This window comes from Mya arenaria, chromosome 14, assembly GCF_026914265.1.
Source record: "Mya arenaria isolate MELC-2E11 chromosome 14, ASM2691426v1".
In the NCBI taxonomy this organism is placed as follows: Eukaryota; Metazoa; Mollusca; class Bivalvia; order Myida; family Myidae; genus Mya; species Mya arenaria.
The window spans coordinates 33,846,112-33,865,019 of record NC_069135.1 but is presented as its reverse complement, the minus strand read 5'-3'; the positions used below and the strand labels follow the sequence as shown (position 1 = coordinate 33,865,019).

Genomic DNA, 18,908 nt, shown 5'->3' with positions numbered 1-18,908 from the left:
CACCCTATGAATAAGTGACTACATGCCACTATGGAAACTGAACAGGGACTTCACTATCTGCGAATGAATCAACATAAATCCGCTTCCATGCATTGTTACTAATAACGGGAACTGCAGTATCCTGTTAAGAAATGCAGACAACAACAAAACCTTGTAGCCTTTGATATATAACTAACGTGCTCGCTGAACGCAGTTAACTTATGCCGTGAGCTAGATACAATCCAGAGACGATGGCTATAATGCCGTATTGTTTATAGATACTGTTGAAAACGAAACACAAGATAAATAAACTAGACTTACAGTGTTTCGTCGTTAAGAATTGTTGTTAGTATACCAGGCTTTAAAATGCATTTAAACAATATTTTTATCCTGTCTGTGATATTTGGAATATACTGTGATTTGTGTGTCGGTAAGTATTTTTATGCATTTTCATACTTTTTAACATCCCAAGTGTATTTATTTTGCATTAATTAATGTACGTTAATTCATACGTAGAATGCTAACCGTTGAGAACAGTTAGAATATACACTTTGTACTAACTCATATTATTAGTAAAAGGTACTCGCTCATATTTTGGAAAATGAACTTTATAAATGTTACGAAATAAAGCGAGGCAAATTATAAGGATTGCTAAAACTAAGAAACTGACAGCTGGAACCCAACATCAAATGTTAGATTGACTACATACTCAAATAGTTTCTTTGAAATCGACGATTTTGAATAGCGCTAGTAACGTTTTTAAGCAAAAGGCTTTATTAAAGGTTAAAAAAAACACTCAGTTTATGTAGAGTCCTCGCAGGCGAGAAGCTTTGATGACAATTTTCTTTTTGTTTTGAGTGTACCGGCGTGGGTTTGCGCCTTTATAAAATTGAGTTTTATAACGCAATTTTAGTGATTTTTTTTTGGGAATTTCGGCATCAAAGGGTAAACGATTATACTATTAATTAGTGTTCAAATAAATAACCGTGATAGAAATGTTCCCAAAACATGAGCGAGTCCCTCTAAAGCGTTTCAAAAACTATGTAGAAAACATTCTTCAGAATCACGACAGTATACACATGGATCGTATCACAAAAGTAACATAAGAAACATTGAATATATGTTAGTCTGAGCATAACATTTCTTGCATTAAAATGTTGTTTTCTATTTTAAAAACTTTTCATATTCCGAAATATACATAAAGTGACACTCTTATTCAGAATCAATACATTCGCATGTATAACAAACATTAATTTTGAGTGATAAACCTTAAACTACTCGCTAAATAATGTGTTTAGGGAAAACAATAATAACTGATAACAAGATCGTAACCTTGTATTTAAAAGCTGAATACGCAAAAATATTAAATATTTGGTGAGTGCTAAAAGATTAACTGTGATATACTATAGTCTCATAAGGTAGAAATAACGCGTTTTCTGCTCCTTTCTTTCAAATTAAAAACGGTATCATTCATACGAACCATTGTTTTTGACATTTATTTATCGATTTTGGTATATTTAAACAATTGTTTTAATTGTGGTAAATCTTATGTGGGAGTAAGAGTGCATCTTTAAGAACAACGTATACTACTAGAAGAATACACAGTCAAGGAGAATGCTGAATTCAAGAAAGTAACCATTTTAACTTTATGTGCTTCTGTTATATTGCCCCTGGTAAGGATGTCATAGTGGCAGGTGGGTCAATCTCTATCGTCATATCACTCTACAAACAAGTTGAATGCGCTTATATACAGCAGACACACAACGCCTAAACTGTGTCATGATAGACATAACACCCCAATACAACACGCTAAAACAACAGACATAGAAAGCCAAAATACAACTTACGCACACCGCCTTAATAAAAGACATAAAACGCCCCCCCCCCCCAAAAAAAAAAACAACAACAAAAAAAACAAAAAAAACACAACAACAACACAATAAACAACAACAAAAATACAACAACAAAAAACAAACACACACAACGCCACAATAAAACATAGATACAACGCCTTAATACAGCAGAAAAACAACGCCCCAATACAACAGACATACAACGCCCAAAAACAAATTACGCATAACTCCTTAATACTGAAGAAGCACCATACCCTAATACAGCACAAACACAATGTCATAATACAACATACTTACAGCGCCCCCCCCCCCCCAAAAAAAAAAAAGGAAAAAAAAGAAAAAAAAAAAAGAAACAACAAAATACACCACAACACACATTTCATAGATTTTGTTTCATAAACAGTGGCATTTAGTACCGTCTGTCTACGAGGACAACAAGACAAAGTTTAGCCGGTGCATAACATATAAAATGAAAATACATAAAGAACTTTACTATTCTTTTTAACTTGTGGCGTTGTGTGCTTATAAATATTTGTCGCGAACATTTGTGCTTATAAATTTCTATATAACAAAACAAAAATATTTATTCATAAGTGCTAATATTTATATATTCCATTTGTGGTTGAGTCTCTTGTTAAGTGTCCACCTCCAGGCAGGAGTCCGGTTAAAGTTTTTGCAGATAGGCGTGTTCTAATAGTTTCATTTTCTGAAGCATAAAGTGTACATAGGAGTACATACGTAGATATTAGCCATATATTATACTTTTATCCAAAAGATGCCTTCATTTTTGGGTCAGATTTAAAGCCCTTAAACAACTGTAGAAAGAACCTTTCCATCGAATGACATTTGCTGTATCCGAATTAATCAAGATGGGGAAAACCTAAATCTTCAGAGGCTTGTCGAAATTACGCTGATAGAATAACAATATAATTAGATAAAACCCGATAGCTAGGCATGGATCGATCGGACAGTAAATAGAATCGCATCCAACGGGACCCATTAGACTTGATGTGATTCAACCACTTGAAGCCATTTGCCCGACATTTTAGTGGATCTGCGGTCTGCTTGATGAGATACAGCAATTGAATTTTATTTCCGGCTAGTTTTATCTTTGGGATTGCTTGTCTACTGAATAACAATAAATATATAAATGTCCTAATAAGTAAAGTTGAAAATTGTATAATAGAGATTAGCATAAAAACTACAGCGACCATATTTGGCTATTTATTTTCTACTTTGTCAATCAGCTCACATGTTCCTATTTGTGATGCATAACAGAACAGAAGAGAATAGAACATAGTAGAACATAACGTTTATTTATCTTAAGAATATATAGCTCATAAAGCTTATAAAGACAAAAACAAATATTCATATTATATGTTGCGTGCATGAAAGAACAAAATGAATTATAAACCTTTAACAAAGAAAATAAAATCATTTTAGAATATTTGTTCATTCGCATTCTCCTTCATCAGAGGTTCGATCATGATACATCTTACGCATGTGGTACGCCTAGCATCATCACTCCGGTGAACGAGAATGCACATTCGAAACGTAAAAGACTATTATCGATTGTCATACACATACTTCAATATCGTTTAATTTCTGTTGTATTTAAGGCATTCAAACTCAATTAATTATATTGCTGTTGTTTTTTATTCGTTTTTCCCTGTTCTTTATAATATAGTCACGATACAGTCATAGCGTATTCTTAATTCCCATTTCAAAAGTTACTGACCCGACGTACATATAATTATAATTCATTATACATTACTGAATGTAACAGATTGGTCAGAACTTTGGCCACAATGCCATGCTTCAAGCACTGGTAACATCATAAATAATTAAGTGACTCTTTGTAACAGGTTGGCGTGAACTTGACCACAAATAATGCATATCTCACTATTATGGTATCGGTCTGGGAATCTGAATTATTTAGTAGTTGTAATTGTTAGATGACATTAAGTAAAACAGTTTTATTAACAACGGATGGAATGAGCGTAGCGTCTTCTAACTGACTTAGAATACAACCTCATTGGCTGACACATGTTAACGCAATATCTGACGCATCGAGTGTGTATCGGATGAGTGGCTGTATGCGGGCCTTTTTAACACTCTTATTCAAAATCAATACAAACACATGTATAAAAACATAAATTTTGAGTGATGAACCTTTATCTTCTTACTAAATTATGCATTTTTAGAAAATATTAATAACAGATAACCCGATTGTAAGTAACCTTGAATTTAAAAGCCGAACATGTAAAAATAGCAAATGATAGGTGAGTGATAAAAAATTGCTGTGATCTACTATCGTCTTATAAGGTAGAAATACCGTGTTTTATGTACCTTTATTTCAAATTAAACTCGGTATCTATCATAAGAACCATTGTTGTTGACATTTATTCATCTTTTTGGTATATTATAAAAATGGTATCAAATGTGGTAAGTCTTATTTGGGAGTAAGAGTGCATCTGTAATGATTAAGCCTAGCACTGAATGATTGCCTATCTGCAACTGAACTGGCTGATCATATAGGTTGTATTCTAAGGAAGATTATGTAAATAATAGTTTGACCATTTCTTTCACCCTCACTAACCAAACACTAATGCCTTTGATAATGAAATTATTTTTTTCTTCAGGGCAGTTGTCATGTTTTAAAAAATTTCGACGAAAAAAGAATACATGCGGCGGTATCATTAAGAGACACGCCCTTACGACCCCCGACGAATGTTGTGAAAGCAGGGGTCAGGGTTTTACACAGCAAACTGCCGTATGTATTAAAACATTATTGTTTGGTTTCAAACAGCTGTTTCAAATAACAGATATATTTCTAATAATCAACGGACAAGGATTGTTATAGCTTAATACCCAGCTCAATAATCGAGCTCAAATTAAGAACATTGATCGACAGTTAATTAATCTGAATAACTCTTATAGTTAATAATAGCAGATTTATATAATATATAATTCTTATGAAACCGGCGCAAATGTCCATTCTTGTTACGTCATTTGAATGTTATTAATACAAGATGAAATCCGGCTTATCGTATCGTGTCCATATATCAACTTCTAGATATGGAAGCATGGAAGCGCTGTTTTGTCATGATAACTAACACGTGTATTTATGACACGTGTGATTAATAATAAGTAACGAAATAATCGATATGTTCTTGTTCTCCAGGTTATCCTTAGCAGGAATCAGTACGAATGCACATCTTGTAAGGCATGGAAAAGTCAAACCAGTGGTCAAACAGCGCTCAAACCATTAAACGGTAGTTTAAACTTAGTCATGATTTAGCCATATTTAAGTCTTAGTCATAATTAAGTCTTAGTCATGATTTAGTTATATTTAAGTCTTAGTCATATTTAAGTCTTAGTCATATTTAAGTCTTAACTATATTTAAGTCTTAGTCATAATTAAGTCTTAGTCATGATTTAGTTATATTTAAGTCTTAGTCATATTTAAGTCTTAGTCATATTTAAGTCTTAGTCATGCATTAGTTATATTTAAGTCTTAGTCATCAGTTAGTTATATTCAAGTCTAAGTCATGATTTAGTCATATCTTTTAGTCTTAGTCATGATTTAGTCATATTTAAGTCTTAGTAATGATTTAGTCACATTTAAGTCTTAGTCATGATTTAGTCATATTTAAGTCTTAGTAATGATTTAGTCATATTTAAGTCTTAGTCATGATTTAGTCAAATTTAAGTCTTAGTCATATTTAAGTCTCAGTCATGATTTAGTTATTTTTAAGTCTTAGTCATGATGTAGTCATATTTAAATGTTTGTCATCATTTATTCATAACTTATGAATTATAAAATAAAACATTAAAATCTACACTACTTCGTCATATTATTTTAAGCAGTAACAAATACTTGTCTTGAAATCCATGATATGGTGTCAGTTATAACTATTGATACGATATATAACTATTTGTAAGATGTGTTTAAACACGTGTTTCTTTTTTAGATCAGTTTGTTTGTTACCGTAAACACCGCCCTAAGAAAGGAGAATGTGGCGGGAGAATAAAACGAGCAAGAGTCACGACCGTGAAGGCATGTTGCGAAGGAACCGGAAGTGGGTTTTCAACTTCCGGTCTGGTATGCAAATTTTACAACGTAGGTTGTAGCGCCTTTCTTTTGCTCTGTTTAGTTTTGAGTCAGTGCTTAAGAACACACTTCCTTCTTTGTTTACTTCAAATAAAAGGCGAATAATAATTTTAATTGAAGAATGGGCATACGTGTCCATCTGAGTAAAAGATATTTTTATGTAAAATCACAAATTTTGTTTTTATTTTCTTACACCACTTTATTTATGATACAAATTATCATGCATCTAATACACTGACTTATTTCTGTTACATAGCTAGTAGTTTTGTGCAGTGTAAAAGTCCTTCTCTACGTTGAAATCGTTGAATTCATTCTCACTCCAACACAAGGACAACCTCCATATCTTGATTATTGTTCAGAAGTTCACCCAGGATTCGATCTAAATTGCTCTCTACTCCCTTTGTTATACCCAACTTTCTTCTCTTCCGCCCTTTTGTTTTGTCTACCTATAATGATATATTCTTATCTCTTTTCATAGTCTATTTCTATAATAAAATGTTGTTAAGATATTAGATACTTATCCATACGTATGCTATCTTCTTTAATGTACATTATATCGCATATAAATGTATGTAAATCTATTTCGGAGAGAAACATTACCACTTTATAAGCTCTGCTTTCATTTTATTCGGTTTCAATATATAATATATATAATAGGATGACATACAATGTAGCAACATTTAATATATATTTTGAACAAAATATATTTAAACTAGTGATGAAACGATTATCGAGTAAAATCGATAAATCGTCGCTGACAATGCTATGTCGGCGACAATCGATAGTGGTTGTCCAATATCGGTGTCGCCAATGTTACTTCCGGTAACTACGTATTTTTTTGTTTTGTGGTAAAAGTCGAGTAAATGTGTTTTTTTTCTTTCAAGTAAATTCATTTAAACAAAAAAGATGTCACTCTCTAACACAAGTGCGGCGAATGTAAACACTTTTGCTTTAAAACTTACAATCTCTCCCAAAATTACAAATTAGTCTTAATTGTTTATATATTTCATAAAACATTCTTCAATAACCTGTCTCTATGATGTAGTGGATCCGGTCGTTCCTGTAAATACCGGGGATCCCGGCTCGATGCATTCTGTTTTTGAAACCGTTTTGGGTTTGGTTTGTAATTAACTAAATTACTTTTTTGTTGTAAGTTTTATAAAAGTAAGATGTTCTAATAAAATGGTAAATTTAACAGGTTCACAAAAAATAATATGCATTTACATGGATGAAATATTAAGATAACTTACATGTTCCAGTGTGCATCATTTTGCAGTATAATGTGCATTTATCGAGTATGTGTTGTGTTTTAATGTGTTTATTTTCTTTTAGTTGTTTAAAGACAGAAAACGGATATGGAAATTTACTTTCTGTTGCAAAAAACATGTCTTTAGCATCACACGTACTGAATCCAGGTTAAACCATTGAAATGCTCGTGATACTATGTATAAATAATGTATTCCTTACTGATATTATGAACTTTCGATTATTGTCCGATAGTAAATCGAAACGCTTGGTCCGATTCGATTCGATCATCGATAGCAAATGGAGTCCGATTTTCAAACACTAATTTAAACTAGGTTTGATATCACTACCACCAGAGTATTAAACTAACGCTTATCAAATCGCAGTTGTTTTAAAGGCTTAGAACACTTTCATAGAGCTTTGTAATTTTAATGAATTCTGCATTCTCTATCTACATATTTTTATGTTTTTAAAGCAAAGATACTATTTTGACAATACTTTATCAGTTAGTACTGTTCAAGTGTTGTGCGGACTTCAAAAGGTGCTCCTGAAAATAAAACTTTTTTTTCATTTTATTTAATTTTCTTAAACAATATCACATTTCAAAACAATTTTAATATAATATATTTGCAATTGTGTCGACATTTAGAGCTATGAAATATTTGTAATCGGCTATTATTAAGATATATTTTCGGAGAGAATTGATTGCAACATGTCTATACAATGAGTTTTCCAATTTAATACAGAACTTAATTGTGTTTTAAGGCTTCGAGCCATTAAAGATATTAAAGGTATTAAATTTGTCTGGCATCTACCATGCTAGTTTCCAGGATCATTACGAAATAATGTTATGTTTTGTATATAATACAGACAATAAGACATCACGATAATGGGTTAGGTTTTTGATACAAACCAGACATATCTATTAACATCGGGATGGGAACTACTGGAATTAATTCCCTCCTAACCCTATAATTCGGCAAATGTTTGATAGCATGATCTATTGTATGAATCAATTACTTGTTATTACTTTGGTGGAGCTGAGGATTTCCTGAAAAAGAACTGACTTCTGATTTTGTGTTTATTGTATTTGTTGCTGTTTCATGTTTAGCATGTTTTTTGTTTTGTTTAATACCCTATACAATTCAGGGACGGGTCTAGGATTTGATATTGGGGGGGGGGCATAACTAAGGGGCGTTACCTTTTGACTTTACCCCTCCGTCAGAACCAAAATTTGTTTGGTTTAAAGTGGTGACGCGAGATTTGGATTTAAAAATTTCTTGTCCGAAATTGTGCATTTTGGGTGTATTTCTTTGCTAATCAATAAACAAGTAAACTTTGACCCGCTAGTGCAAGAATATGTAAACCACCTCAGATTAGTTTTTTGCATGTAGTTAATACGGTAATCAACTCTGAATGTATACCACAGTGTTGCATACATATACAAATACAAAGAAAATTTAATCGGATATGTCATAATGCAAACAAATAAATCTTTTTGCATTCTTTTTGCATGTTACCGCTTTCTCGTATATTAAGTTTCTGTCATCAGAATGACATTTATAATAATTATACATAGAGTTTACTTGTTTAATCATGACATTCACATCACACATACTGGACTTTGTATTTTGTATTCTGATATTAACACATTTTGAATTTACTTTAACTTTTGTATTTTACATTTATTCACTTCGAAGTACATCTTTTCAGGACCAACTCGGGAGGAACAGGTACACGTGCACCTCGTGTGAATCGTGGGAGAAAAATCAGACGATACCAACCATTCCACCCATCACAACTACCGGTTAGATCTTGTTGATTTCCAAAAATCAAGTTGTTGATTTTTTCTTTTAAGCAACTCATCTATGTCTCAGATTATGATAAAATATTATAGTAGTTTTAACTGGAGTCTCCGAGCCTCCTTTCGGGTTATTCATTATAAGCGAACCAACGTGACGCAGAAAGACCCTGGTCCACCTCCCCCTGTTTAACTGGCGCTGACCCCTTTTTCTTCTCTTCTCTTGGTTGTGTAACGTTTCGTATCTCTCTTTTGGCGTCTACATCTCGCCTTAAATTGCCAGTGGGTGCGGCGTGGTCAAGCTATAATGCAGCCACCGTGCGTAGGTAGAGCTTTATAAAATGTACACAACAAACATAATGTTCTTTGAACAATGTAACATGGCTCCAAAAACTATAGTTGATATCAAGGCTGTTTTCGATTTGTTTGTTTTATAGCTCGTAACATGTTTGTCCATGTACAATGTTAGAATGGAACCGTCACTGAAAAATTGCTGTGTTATGATTTCCACAATATAGCTAGCTTGATTTATTCAGAGTAAAATAATTAAAAGCAAAAACCAATTCATATCATAGGAGTACAAAAACTTTCAAAATTTATAAATAATATTATTATTTCAAACAAATATGTATGATAGTTGACAAGGATTGTTTATGTTGTGACGTTGTTTCTCAATTTAGAATATGTTTAGCATACTCTATATATTCGACTGCCTGGCTTGTCATTGTAATTTTCATCGTAAACCGTAATGGTAAATTTCCAACTTAAAAGGTTAGATATTCTATATGGGTGATTCTTTAGGCACGAGCTTTAGCCACATGCAGATAACAAACCTCTAATGAACACTATTTTGCAGAATTGCCCTCGGAATGGGGCCATTGGAGTCAGTGTTCGAGGACATGTGGTTCCGGTGTGAGGGAACGCTACCGGAAATGCACCACATGTGACCTTGATGATCCCGGAAATAAGGAAATTAAACACTGCACCGTTCATTTTTACTGTCCAGGTACATGTACGACAATATAAGAGTAAAAGCATTTAGTGGGATAAATGTTGGACTTAAAAACAGTATAAGAGGCTTTTTGGAATATTTTTACTGATGGTATTAACAGTGTGTGTATACCACGTGATAAATTGCGTCATAAATGCTACGTCGGAAGGCAATATTTTGCTTTAAAAAAAGACGTTAAACAAAGATATCTTTACCATTTTAAATGTAACATAGCGCAGTCTACGAATCTTACGGGGCCCTGCCTTCGGTCTTTTACCAGATTTTGATTGAGATTTTAGTTTCTTTAAACATTTCGACAAACCTTTTCGCAAAACGACCGTCTGACAGCACTGTCAAAACATTATTTTGGAAACAGGTTTGTCTAAGTGTTTGATGACTAATGACTTTATCAAATTTCGATAATAAAACAAATGCGGGGCTCTTTAAGCGGCATAGACTGCCCTTTGTTTCATTTAAAATGGTGTTGTAAAAGAAAAGTTCTATTTGATTTAAGATTTCATTTTAAGCAAAATGTTGCCTTCCGACGTAGCATATATGACGTAATTTATCACGTGGTATACACACACTGATTAAGCATATCGTTTCAATCAAAACTGTATATCCCTCTATTTGATGCATGTATAAAGGCATGACCAGCTTAAAACTCGCATTCGAGAATCGGTTAAGTGGAGCTACTTGACGAACATATGAAGGTGTGTAACCAGTTGCGATGTGGTTGAATCAGATATGACAGCGGGGATGAAAAACGCGAACACCCTCATGTACATGGAATACTAATCAACTTTTTTTCAACTTCTAGAGCCCGGTGAGTGGGGTAGCTGGGCTGAGTGGGAAGAGTGTAGTCAGCCGTGTGGTGGCGGGATCAGAAGGCGTCAGCGGCTGTGTGATTCTCCGGAACCACGACATGGAGGCGCAGATTGCAAGGGGCCATCGGAAGAGACGGGGTTGTGCAATGAGCAGGAGTGTAAAGGTGCGTTTAAAATAGAATTGGACTGGATGACCAAAACATGTGTAATTCGTACTAAGTCTAAAATAATATTTAGTCTTTAAATTGTTTTATTGATAATTGTTCTGATGGCATTTAAATGTTATATTTGAAAAACACCTGGAGTAGATAATTGGATTTTCGTGTCCGATGTCGCTCCGTTAGATTTAGATTATTTCCCTTATAATGATTATAATGACAGCCACCCTGTTTCAGTTGATGGTGGGTGGATGCCATGGACTCGGTTTGGGCACTGTAGCCACACCTGTGGGCGGGGCGAGATGCTCCGGACACGTACGTGTACTAACCCTGCCCCAAGAGGAGGAGGCCAACAATGCGTGGGTCGCAGTATAGACGCACGTCGCTGTGAGGACAGGAAATGTCCAGGTGATCATCTAATATATATTATTCCTTAGCAATACATGTTGTTTACATTGTCAACAGGGAAGACCAGTGTCTGTGAACGTACGGTTTCGATTCTCAGTCTGGACTCAAGAATAGCTAAACTTTTAATTTATAAAAAGAAAATATGTTTTTATCTCGTTTTGGCCATTAGTTTGTGGATTATTGTGAAACATTCAAGTAAAAACTAAGTTCAGTGTAAGTGCCAGTCGCTTAGTAAAAACTGTCCTTGTTGGTTATCATCTCATTCTATGGACTTAACTGTATAATTGGAGAAGTAACAATCATGTTCTATGTTGTTCTCGATTCAAGAAATAGTTGCCAACCTGACCATTAGCTATCTGGATAATGGTATTATGTGTTTGAGGTCAAACAATTTATGTCAGACCCTTATAATTCATGGCACAAAGATATATATATATATAGAAGTATGCGATATTCAAAGTGTAAGGTGAAATTTGACTGAGATACAACGTGTTAAAGTCGTGTGGAAAGGAAAGTTTCGCGTCAACCACTTTTAAGGCTCACTCTCTCCGTATAATTAACAGGACAAAGTTCTTTAAGCTAGATGACGCTCAAAACCAGTGTTATATATATGCAGGTGATATAAAATACAGAAATCATTCCTTCATAAGTTTGATGTCATATTACCAAAGGTCACTAAGATGGAGAAAGAATTTTCATTATACTATATTGACCTGGCATTAGCGAGATGCAAAATACGAAAAAATAAACTTGTCTTAAATGTTTTGCATTTGATCATCAAAATCACAATTGATTTAATAGGGCGGTATTCAAATTTGGAGATTTAATCCGCCTCTACAAATGAACCAGAGTTAGGATTGAGGAGCTTCTTAAAACATATCATACGACCATTGTCCTAAGGTCAGTTCAATTGGCTTTTATATTGATCATGTTAATTAAGTCAAAGTTTGAAAGCAAATGCACATCAATTATTTTTATTTACTCAGTTTGGTGTTCATTTTCAATGCTGACTCGAGTTCAATTCACTCAAATATATATTAAAATAATGAAACTATGACAATTTCAATATACGATAAAAAATCTTTATTGAAACGCACCCCTGAACCTTTGTTAAAGAATCCAGAAATAATATTCTAGCAAGCGTATAGTTGTGTTATCAACTTAGTCAATCCCATTAAAATCAGATCCCAAATTCACGCTTCATGACGTTACGCTATGTACATAACGTAATGAAATGAAGCGAACGTCACGATGTGATTTAATGAGATTGCAGCTTAGCCTGTGTCGTACAAGTGAAAATAAAAAAGTACCCTTAGTGGTACATAATTAGGTTAGAATACGTCTTGATGGGAACGTCAATATTTAAATTTTGAATTATTTCATTTCTCTTCATAGTTCATGGAGGTTGGTCCGACTGGGATCCCTGGTCTTCGTGCGATAGCACGTGTGGTACGGGGAAGCGTGTCCGGTCACGTGCGTGCAATCGACCACGCCCAGATTTTGGCGGAAAACACTGTGAAGGTTCAGAAGAAGAAGTTGGCACGTGTGAACATGCGCAGCCTTGTCCTGGTAAGAAATATATTATTTCTGCGATTCAATATTTGTTCATTTTTAAGTTTATTAAAAAGAAATGTAAACCACACAAGTACTGCAACAAAAAACGTTCGATTTGGATAAATACCCGTCTTATTCAACGAGTTTTTAACGGTAGGAACGATATTTTAAGCTTCTCTTTGTAATGCATGCGCAAAGTTTGCATGTCAGTCTTTTCTTAACGTATTTTAGGGGGGAAAAATCCGTTGTTTTTCAACCTCCCGGTTCTTTCGTAATGGCGAATTTCAGTTTCTGGTCGGTGCATTTTATTTGAATATGCCGTAAATGTCAACCTTACTAGCATAAACGTTATATTTTTCTTGTAGATGGGAATCTTACCTTATCAGAACAGTAAAAATTATTAGATTATCTCAATTATTTTAGGAACTATGCTCTATTGATTAGGTCCGTTTGGAATTGATGAATTTTTGCACATGTTTACCTTATATTTATCTATATATAATACTAATTTTCTTTCATGAAAATTGTGGAATAATTTTTTAAATGACATGTATTCACTATTTTGACCAAAATAAATAATAATTAAAATATTTTTTTTATTTTTTATAAAAAAACTGTATCCAGGCAATGTGACGAGCATCTTTGGACTTAATCATTAAGAATTTCAACTTTCCCCTTCTGCAACTTATCCGATACATACTCCCTGCGTCTGATTTTGCGTTGACAATCTTTTAGGCAACGAGGTTGTATTTTCAGTTAGATAACCAGAAGTAATATATTTATGATTAAGAAAGGGCTCGTTCGCTGCGTTTACTCCACTATTCTTAATTATTAACAATTTACTTCATGTCATATAACTACTACATTTATTTCAAACTGTCCCATAACCAACACTCCATTACAGATTTTGAATTGGCTAAATTGAATGAAAGCTCATGTTTTTAGTACAAGGAGGCTGGTCCCAATGGTCGTATTACGGGCCGTGCAGGGCAGCGCCGTGTCAGCATGGTCACCGTTTGCGAACGCGTGAATGTGACAGCCCACGGCCGAGTCATGGCGGGCGGATGTGCAGGGGCGACAGTGTTGAGAGAAATCCATGCTTTAACGATGAAGGATGTGCAGGTGAGTGCGAAATGAGTTTGTGATTTGATGACTTGTAATACTGATGTCCATTGTCAAGTGAGATAGTCCATTACTTTGTGATTTAATGACGTGTAATAAGGATGTCCAATGAGACAGTCCATTACTTTGTGATTTGACGACGTGTAATAAGGATGTCCAATGAGATAGTCCATTACTTTGTGATTTGATGACGTGTAATAATGATATCCAATGCGACAGTCCATTATTTTGTGATTTGACTTCGTGAACTAATGATATCCAATGAGACAGTCCATTACTTTGTGACTTGACGACGTGTAATAATGATATCCAATGAGACTGTTTATTTCTTTGTGACTTGATGACGTGTTATAACAATATCCAATGAGACTGTCCATTACTTTGTGATTGTATGGCGTGTAATAATGATATCCAATGAGACAGTCCATTACTTTGTGATTTGATGACGTGTAAAAATGATGTCCAATGAGACAGTCCATTACTTTGTGATTGTATGACGTGTGATAATGATATCCAATGAGACAGTCCATTACTTTGTGATTGTATGACGTGTAATAATGATGTCCAATGAGACAGTCCATTACTTTGTGATTTGATGACGTGTGATAATGATATTCGATGAGACAGTCCATTACTTTGTGATTTGATGACATGTAATAATGATGTCCAATGAGACAGTCCATTACTTTGTGATTTGACGACGTGTAATAATGATATCCAATGAGACAAGTCCATTACTTTGTGATTTGATGACGTGTAATAATGATATCCAATGAGACAAGTCCATTTCTTTCTGATTTGATGACGTGTAATAATGATATCCAATGAGACAGTCCATTTCTTTGTGATTTGATGACATGTAATAATGATGTCCAATGAGACAGTCCATTACTTTGTGATTTGACGACGTGTAATAATGATATCCAATGAGACAAGTCCATTTCTTTCTGATTTGATGACGTGTAATAATGATGTCCAATGAAACAGTCCATTACTTTGTGATTTGATGACGTGTAATAATGATGTCCAATGAGACAAGTCCATTACTTTGTGATTTGATGACGTGTAATAATGATGTCCAATGAGACAGTCCATTACTTTGTGATTTGACGACGTGTAATAATGATGTCCAATGAGACAGTCCATTACTTTCTGATTTGATGACGTGTAATAATGATATCCAATGAGACAAGTCCATTACTTTGTGATTTGATGACGTGTAATAATGATATCCAATGAGACAAGTCCATTACTTTGTGATTTGATGCCGTGTCACGAAAAATGATGTCCAATGAGACAGTCCATTACTTTCTGATTTGACGACGTGTCATAATTACGTGTTGAATTGATGATGCAATAGCGGAATAATGCATTTTAGTCTGGAAAATTTTGGTGAAATTAGCGGGTAGTTGGTTCGTCGAGTAACATGTTTTAGGAAATTCGGGTTTGAAATTGCATTTGTGTTCGGTAAAACTGTACATTTTCGTAAAGATTGACAGTAACTCTACAAGGAAAGACCAAAAATGTAGAGTTTGGTTAAGATTTGACAAAGTAATGGCCTCTTGAACAGGGCCATGTCGGCAAATATATGGAAATTCAGGGTCAAGTCGTCACCCTTTACAAAGATAATATAATAAAAATAAAAAAAATAAAAATGTTTTTGCCAGTTATAACAAGTTATAGTTACCACATCATATTCTTACTAAAATGAGAAAAAACGGGCGGGAGGGTTATGTGTCAAAATAACGCAACTTGCCCCTGTGGTTCAAGTTACCCAAAATAGTTATTGATTGGTCAACATTCATTCAATGATTACTATCATCCAATCTATCATTTCAATGTACAAACGATCACATGTCGAAAAATTATCCGTTTGGTTGGTGCTGTATGTTTTTACTTAGTTGCAACAAACACCTGTGATTTACAGTTGACGGAGGCTGGTGTGACTTCGGACTGTGGACTCAATGCAGCACCACGTGTCTGGGGGAGACTGGGTCCCAGACTCGTGCGCGCGCCTGCTACTGTCCGCCAACCCAGGGGAGTGGAAAACGGTGTGAAGGTGAGTAAGTTGATATAAATAGAATAAATGGCATAACGAATCACAGGTAGAAAAGGGAGGCAGCTAGTGAGTGGTGGTCACCTCAGGGGCTCTGATCAACCATTTGGATAGTAGATTTGTTGAAAATGTTCGTTTTGAATCAAGATGATGCATGGTTTTTCATTTTTGTCTTTCTTTTCAAGACTTTTTAAAGTTTCCTTAGTCATATATCGCTCTTTAAAGCCCGTGTCACACTGTAGCGAGTTTCGGTCACGAGTTGTGGCGAGTTTTGCAAAAGTAAGCCAATACATACAGAATGCAATGCCCAATACCAACATTGCAATGCTGCGACTGTTTTTATTAAGATATAAAATACAGTCGAACCCTGTTGGCTCGAACTCCCAGGGACCGGCGAAAATACTTCGAGCCTCGGCAAATTCGAGCCAAGCGGGAATGTTTATCTTCAGTGTAAAGAAATCAGTTTTTAACGTTTAATTCGAGCCAACGAGGATTTCGAGCCAAACGTGTTCGAGCCAACGGGTTTCGACTGTAGTAATAATAAGTGTTCGTCTTTCAGGAGAGTCAAGAGAAATGAGAACGTGTGAAGGATACCGCCCATGCAGAGACACGCCAGATGTCGATCTGGGGAACTGAGGTCGTACATGCGAAGACTGCTTCTAATGAAGAGAAGCGGTTGGTTTGAGCCTGGTGAGCTTTGTATAATCTGTTCACTTTTTACTTTTGTGTGACAGAAGGATACAAAAGTGTTTATGATTAAATATTATTATACTTTAAAATTAAAAATGGCACCTGCGATTTTGGATTTTTCTCAGCAATTGGATCGACTTTCTTTTCATAATGTTGGTGCTACGAAAACAATTTTGTTGACTTTGCTAACAGTAATGTCAGTGTCGTGACACCACCATGACAGTATCGTGACACAACCATGAAAGTATCGTGACACCACCATGACAGTATCGTGACGCCATCATGGCAGTATCGTGACACCACCATGACAGTATCGTGACACCACCATGACATTATTGTGTCACCACCATGACAGTATCGTGACACTACCTAGACAGTATCGTGACACCACCTAGACAGCATCGTGACACTACCTAGACAGTATCGTGACACTACATAGACAGTATCGTGACACCACCATGCCAGTATCGTGACATCACCATGCCAGTATCGTGACACCACCATGACAGTATCGTGACACCACAATGACAGTATCGTGTCACTACCATGACAGTATCGTGACACCACCATTTCAGTATCGTGACACCACCTAGACAGTGTCGTGACTCCACCGTGGCAATATCGTGGCACCATCATTTCAGTATCGTGACGCCACCATGAAGATTATAGTTCATACTATACCTCAGAATTACACCTATTAAAGTACAATGCTGTCATTGTCACTATGTATAATTATGCGTCAACTTTCAGCTTCTTTTGAAGTATGTAATTACTGTGTGCTTTTTCATTTATCATTTTGAATGTTTCATGAACTTGTTTTTGTTTTAATTTGTGTTGATTATGTAGATTTATATTGTGATAAAATATGCATAGAATGGACAAGAACACACCAGCTCCTACAAATCCCTATACATAGCCTCAGTAGTAAGATTGTGTGTGTAGGGGGGTGGGGTGTTGGGGGGGGGGGTGCGGCCGCTCACCTGAAGAGCCCCTATCTAATTTCAAATTCTGGATACGCCTCTGATTTGGTTATAAATATATAAATATATATTTGTGCAATTATTTATTTTTCTTACCAATGGAAAAGAACAATGCTTCAGTATATACGCACTCTACTAAAACCCCGTTCATTGAACCGCCCAACTTAAATTGGGATAACATTGCAGGGGAGGATCCAGGATTTGAGATTAGAAAGAGTGTTTATTAGGGGCGTAACCTTTTGGCCTCCGTCCCTCCCTGAGAACCGAAATATATTTGGTTTAAGTGTTGGCAGGGGGGTTTTCTCCTGTATTGAAATGAAAAGTAAACTTGGACGTGGCTTTTTTTGTGGGGGGGGGGCGGTTGGTGACCATAAATCCGCTAGTGCATTGTAGGACCATTTGTACGTTAATTTTAAAAACGCCATGTTAAAACGAATGCTACATTCTCAATTCCATTATTAGGTGTGCCAGTTTTATTCTTAAATCTTCCTATTCATGGAATGTGGGTCACCGTTTGCGAATGGGAAAATCGAAACCTGTTAACACTTTTTGCACTTGAATAATGTTTACTTTTCAACATGTTGTAATTTACTTAATACTTCAAATTTATAACTATATTTGTATGCAAATCAAATACTTAGAGATTGAAGATCAGACAACACCCAGTATTCAAACTTAACTATAAAATAAACTGTATTCTCTATTATTATTCTAAAAAAAATATAAATAGTTCAAATATTGAAAGAATCACACCTGTATAAAAAACCTACGTAATGTGGACGATTGGATTTATAAGGGTCTATATGCACCGAATAAGGGCTGCACTGTGGCTATGTGGACAATGCAATGAATGTATCCTCTATATAATGGACTTTTCTTTACCTGCCTTTAAGCTGCACTCTCATAAATTGACAGTTTTGACCTGTTTTATTTATTTTTGTCTCAGAATCAGCTTACTTTGGCATCAGTGCCTTCAATTCAGTCATTCAAGATAATAACAATCAAACATATCTCAATTGGTTTACCGCCGAAAAGTGTCAATTTTCGTAAAGTGTCAGTGACGCTTTTAGACATAAAACATCAATTGTCAAACGTTAATATGAAAACTGTGATCTGCTCTTTTGTCAGCA

At 35.0% G+C, this 18,908-nt stretch overlaps 1 protein-coding gene across 1 annotated transcript; it reads left to right on the top strand.

Annotated features, from left to right (window-relative positions):
- Window positions 1–178: 178 nt before the first annotated feature.
- LOC128218366 (properdin-like) lies at window positions 179–17,729 on the top strand. The gene is made up of 12 exons (XM_052926024.1): window positions 179–409; window positions 4,475–4,605; window positions 5,017–5,107; window positions 5,807–5,937; window positions 8,905–8,998; window positions 9,849–9,998; window positions 10,804–10,974; window positions 11,206–11,376; window positions 12,772–12,945; window positions 13,876–14,052; window positions 15,980–16,111; window positions 16,668–17,729. The coding sequence occupies exons 1-12, from the start codon at window positions 346–348 to the stop codon at window positions 16,742–16,744; spliced, it is 1,563 nt and encodes a 520-aa protein (XP_052781984.1). The 5' UTR covers window positions 179–345; the 3' UTR covers window positions 16,745–17,729.
- Window positions 17,730–18,908: the final 1,179 nt, after the last annotated feature.

Excerpts from the sequence above, each read along its gene's own strand:
- LOC128218366 (XM_052926024.1), top strand. The coding sequence starts at position 346 with ATGCATTTAAACAATATTTTTATCCTGTCTGTGATATTTGGAATATAC. Across the intron at positions 410-4,474 it reads ATACTGTGATTTGTGTGTCG|GGCAGTTGTCATGTTTTAAA; the intron begins GTAAGTATTTTT and ends TTTTTTCTTCAG. Across the intron at positions 14,053-15,979 it reads TAACGATGAAGGATGTGCAG|TTGACGGAGGCTGGTGTGAC; the intron begins GTGAGTGCGAAA and ends TGTGATTTACAG.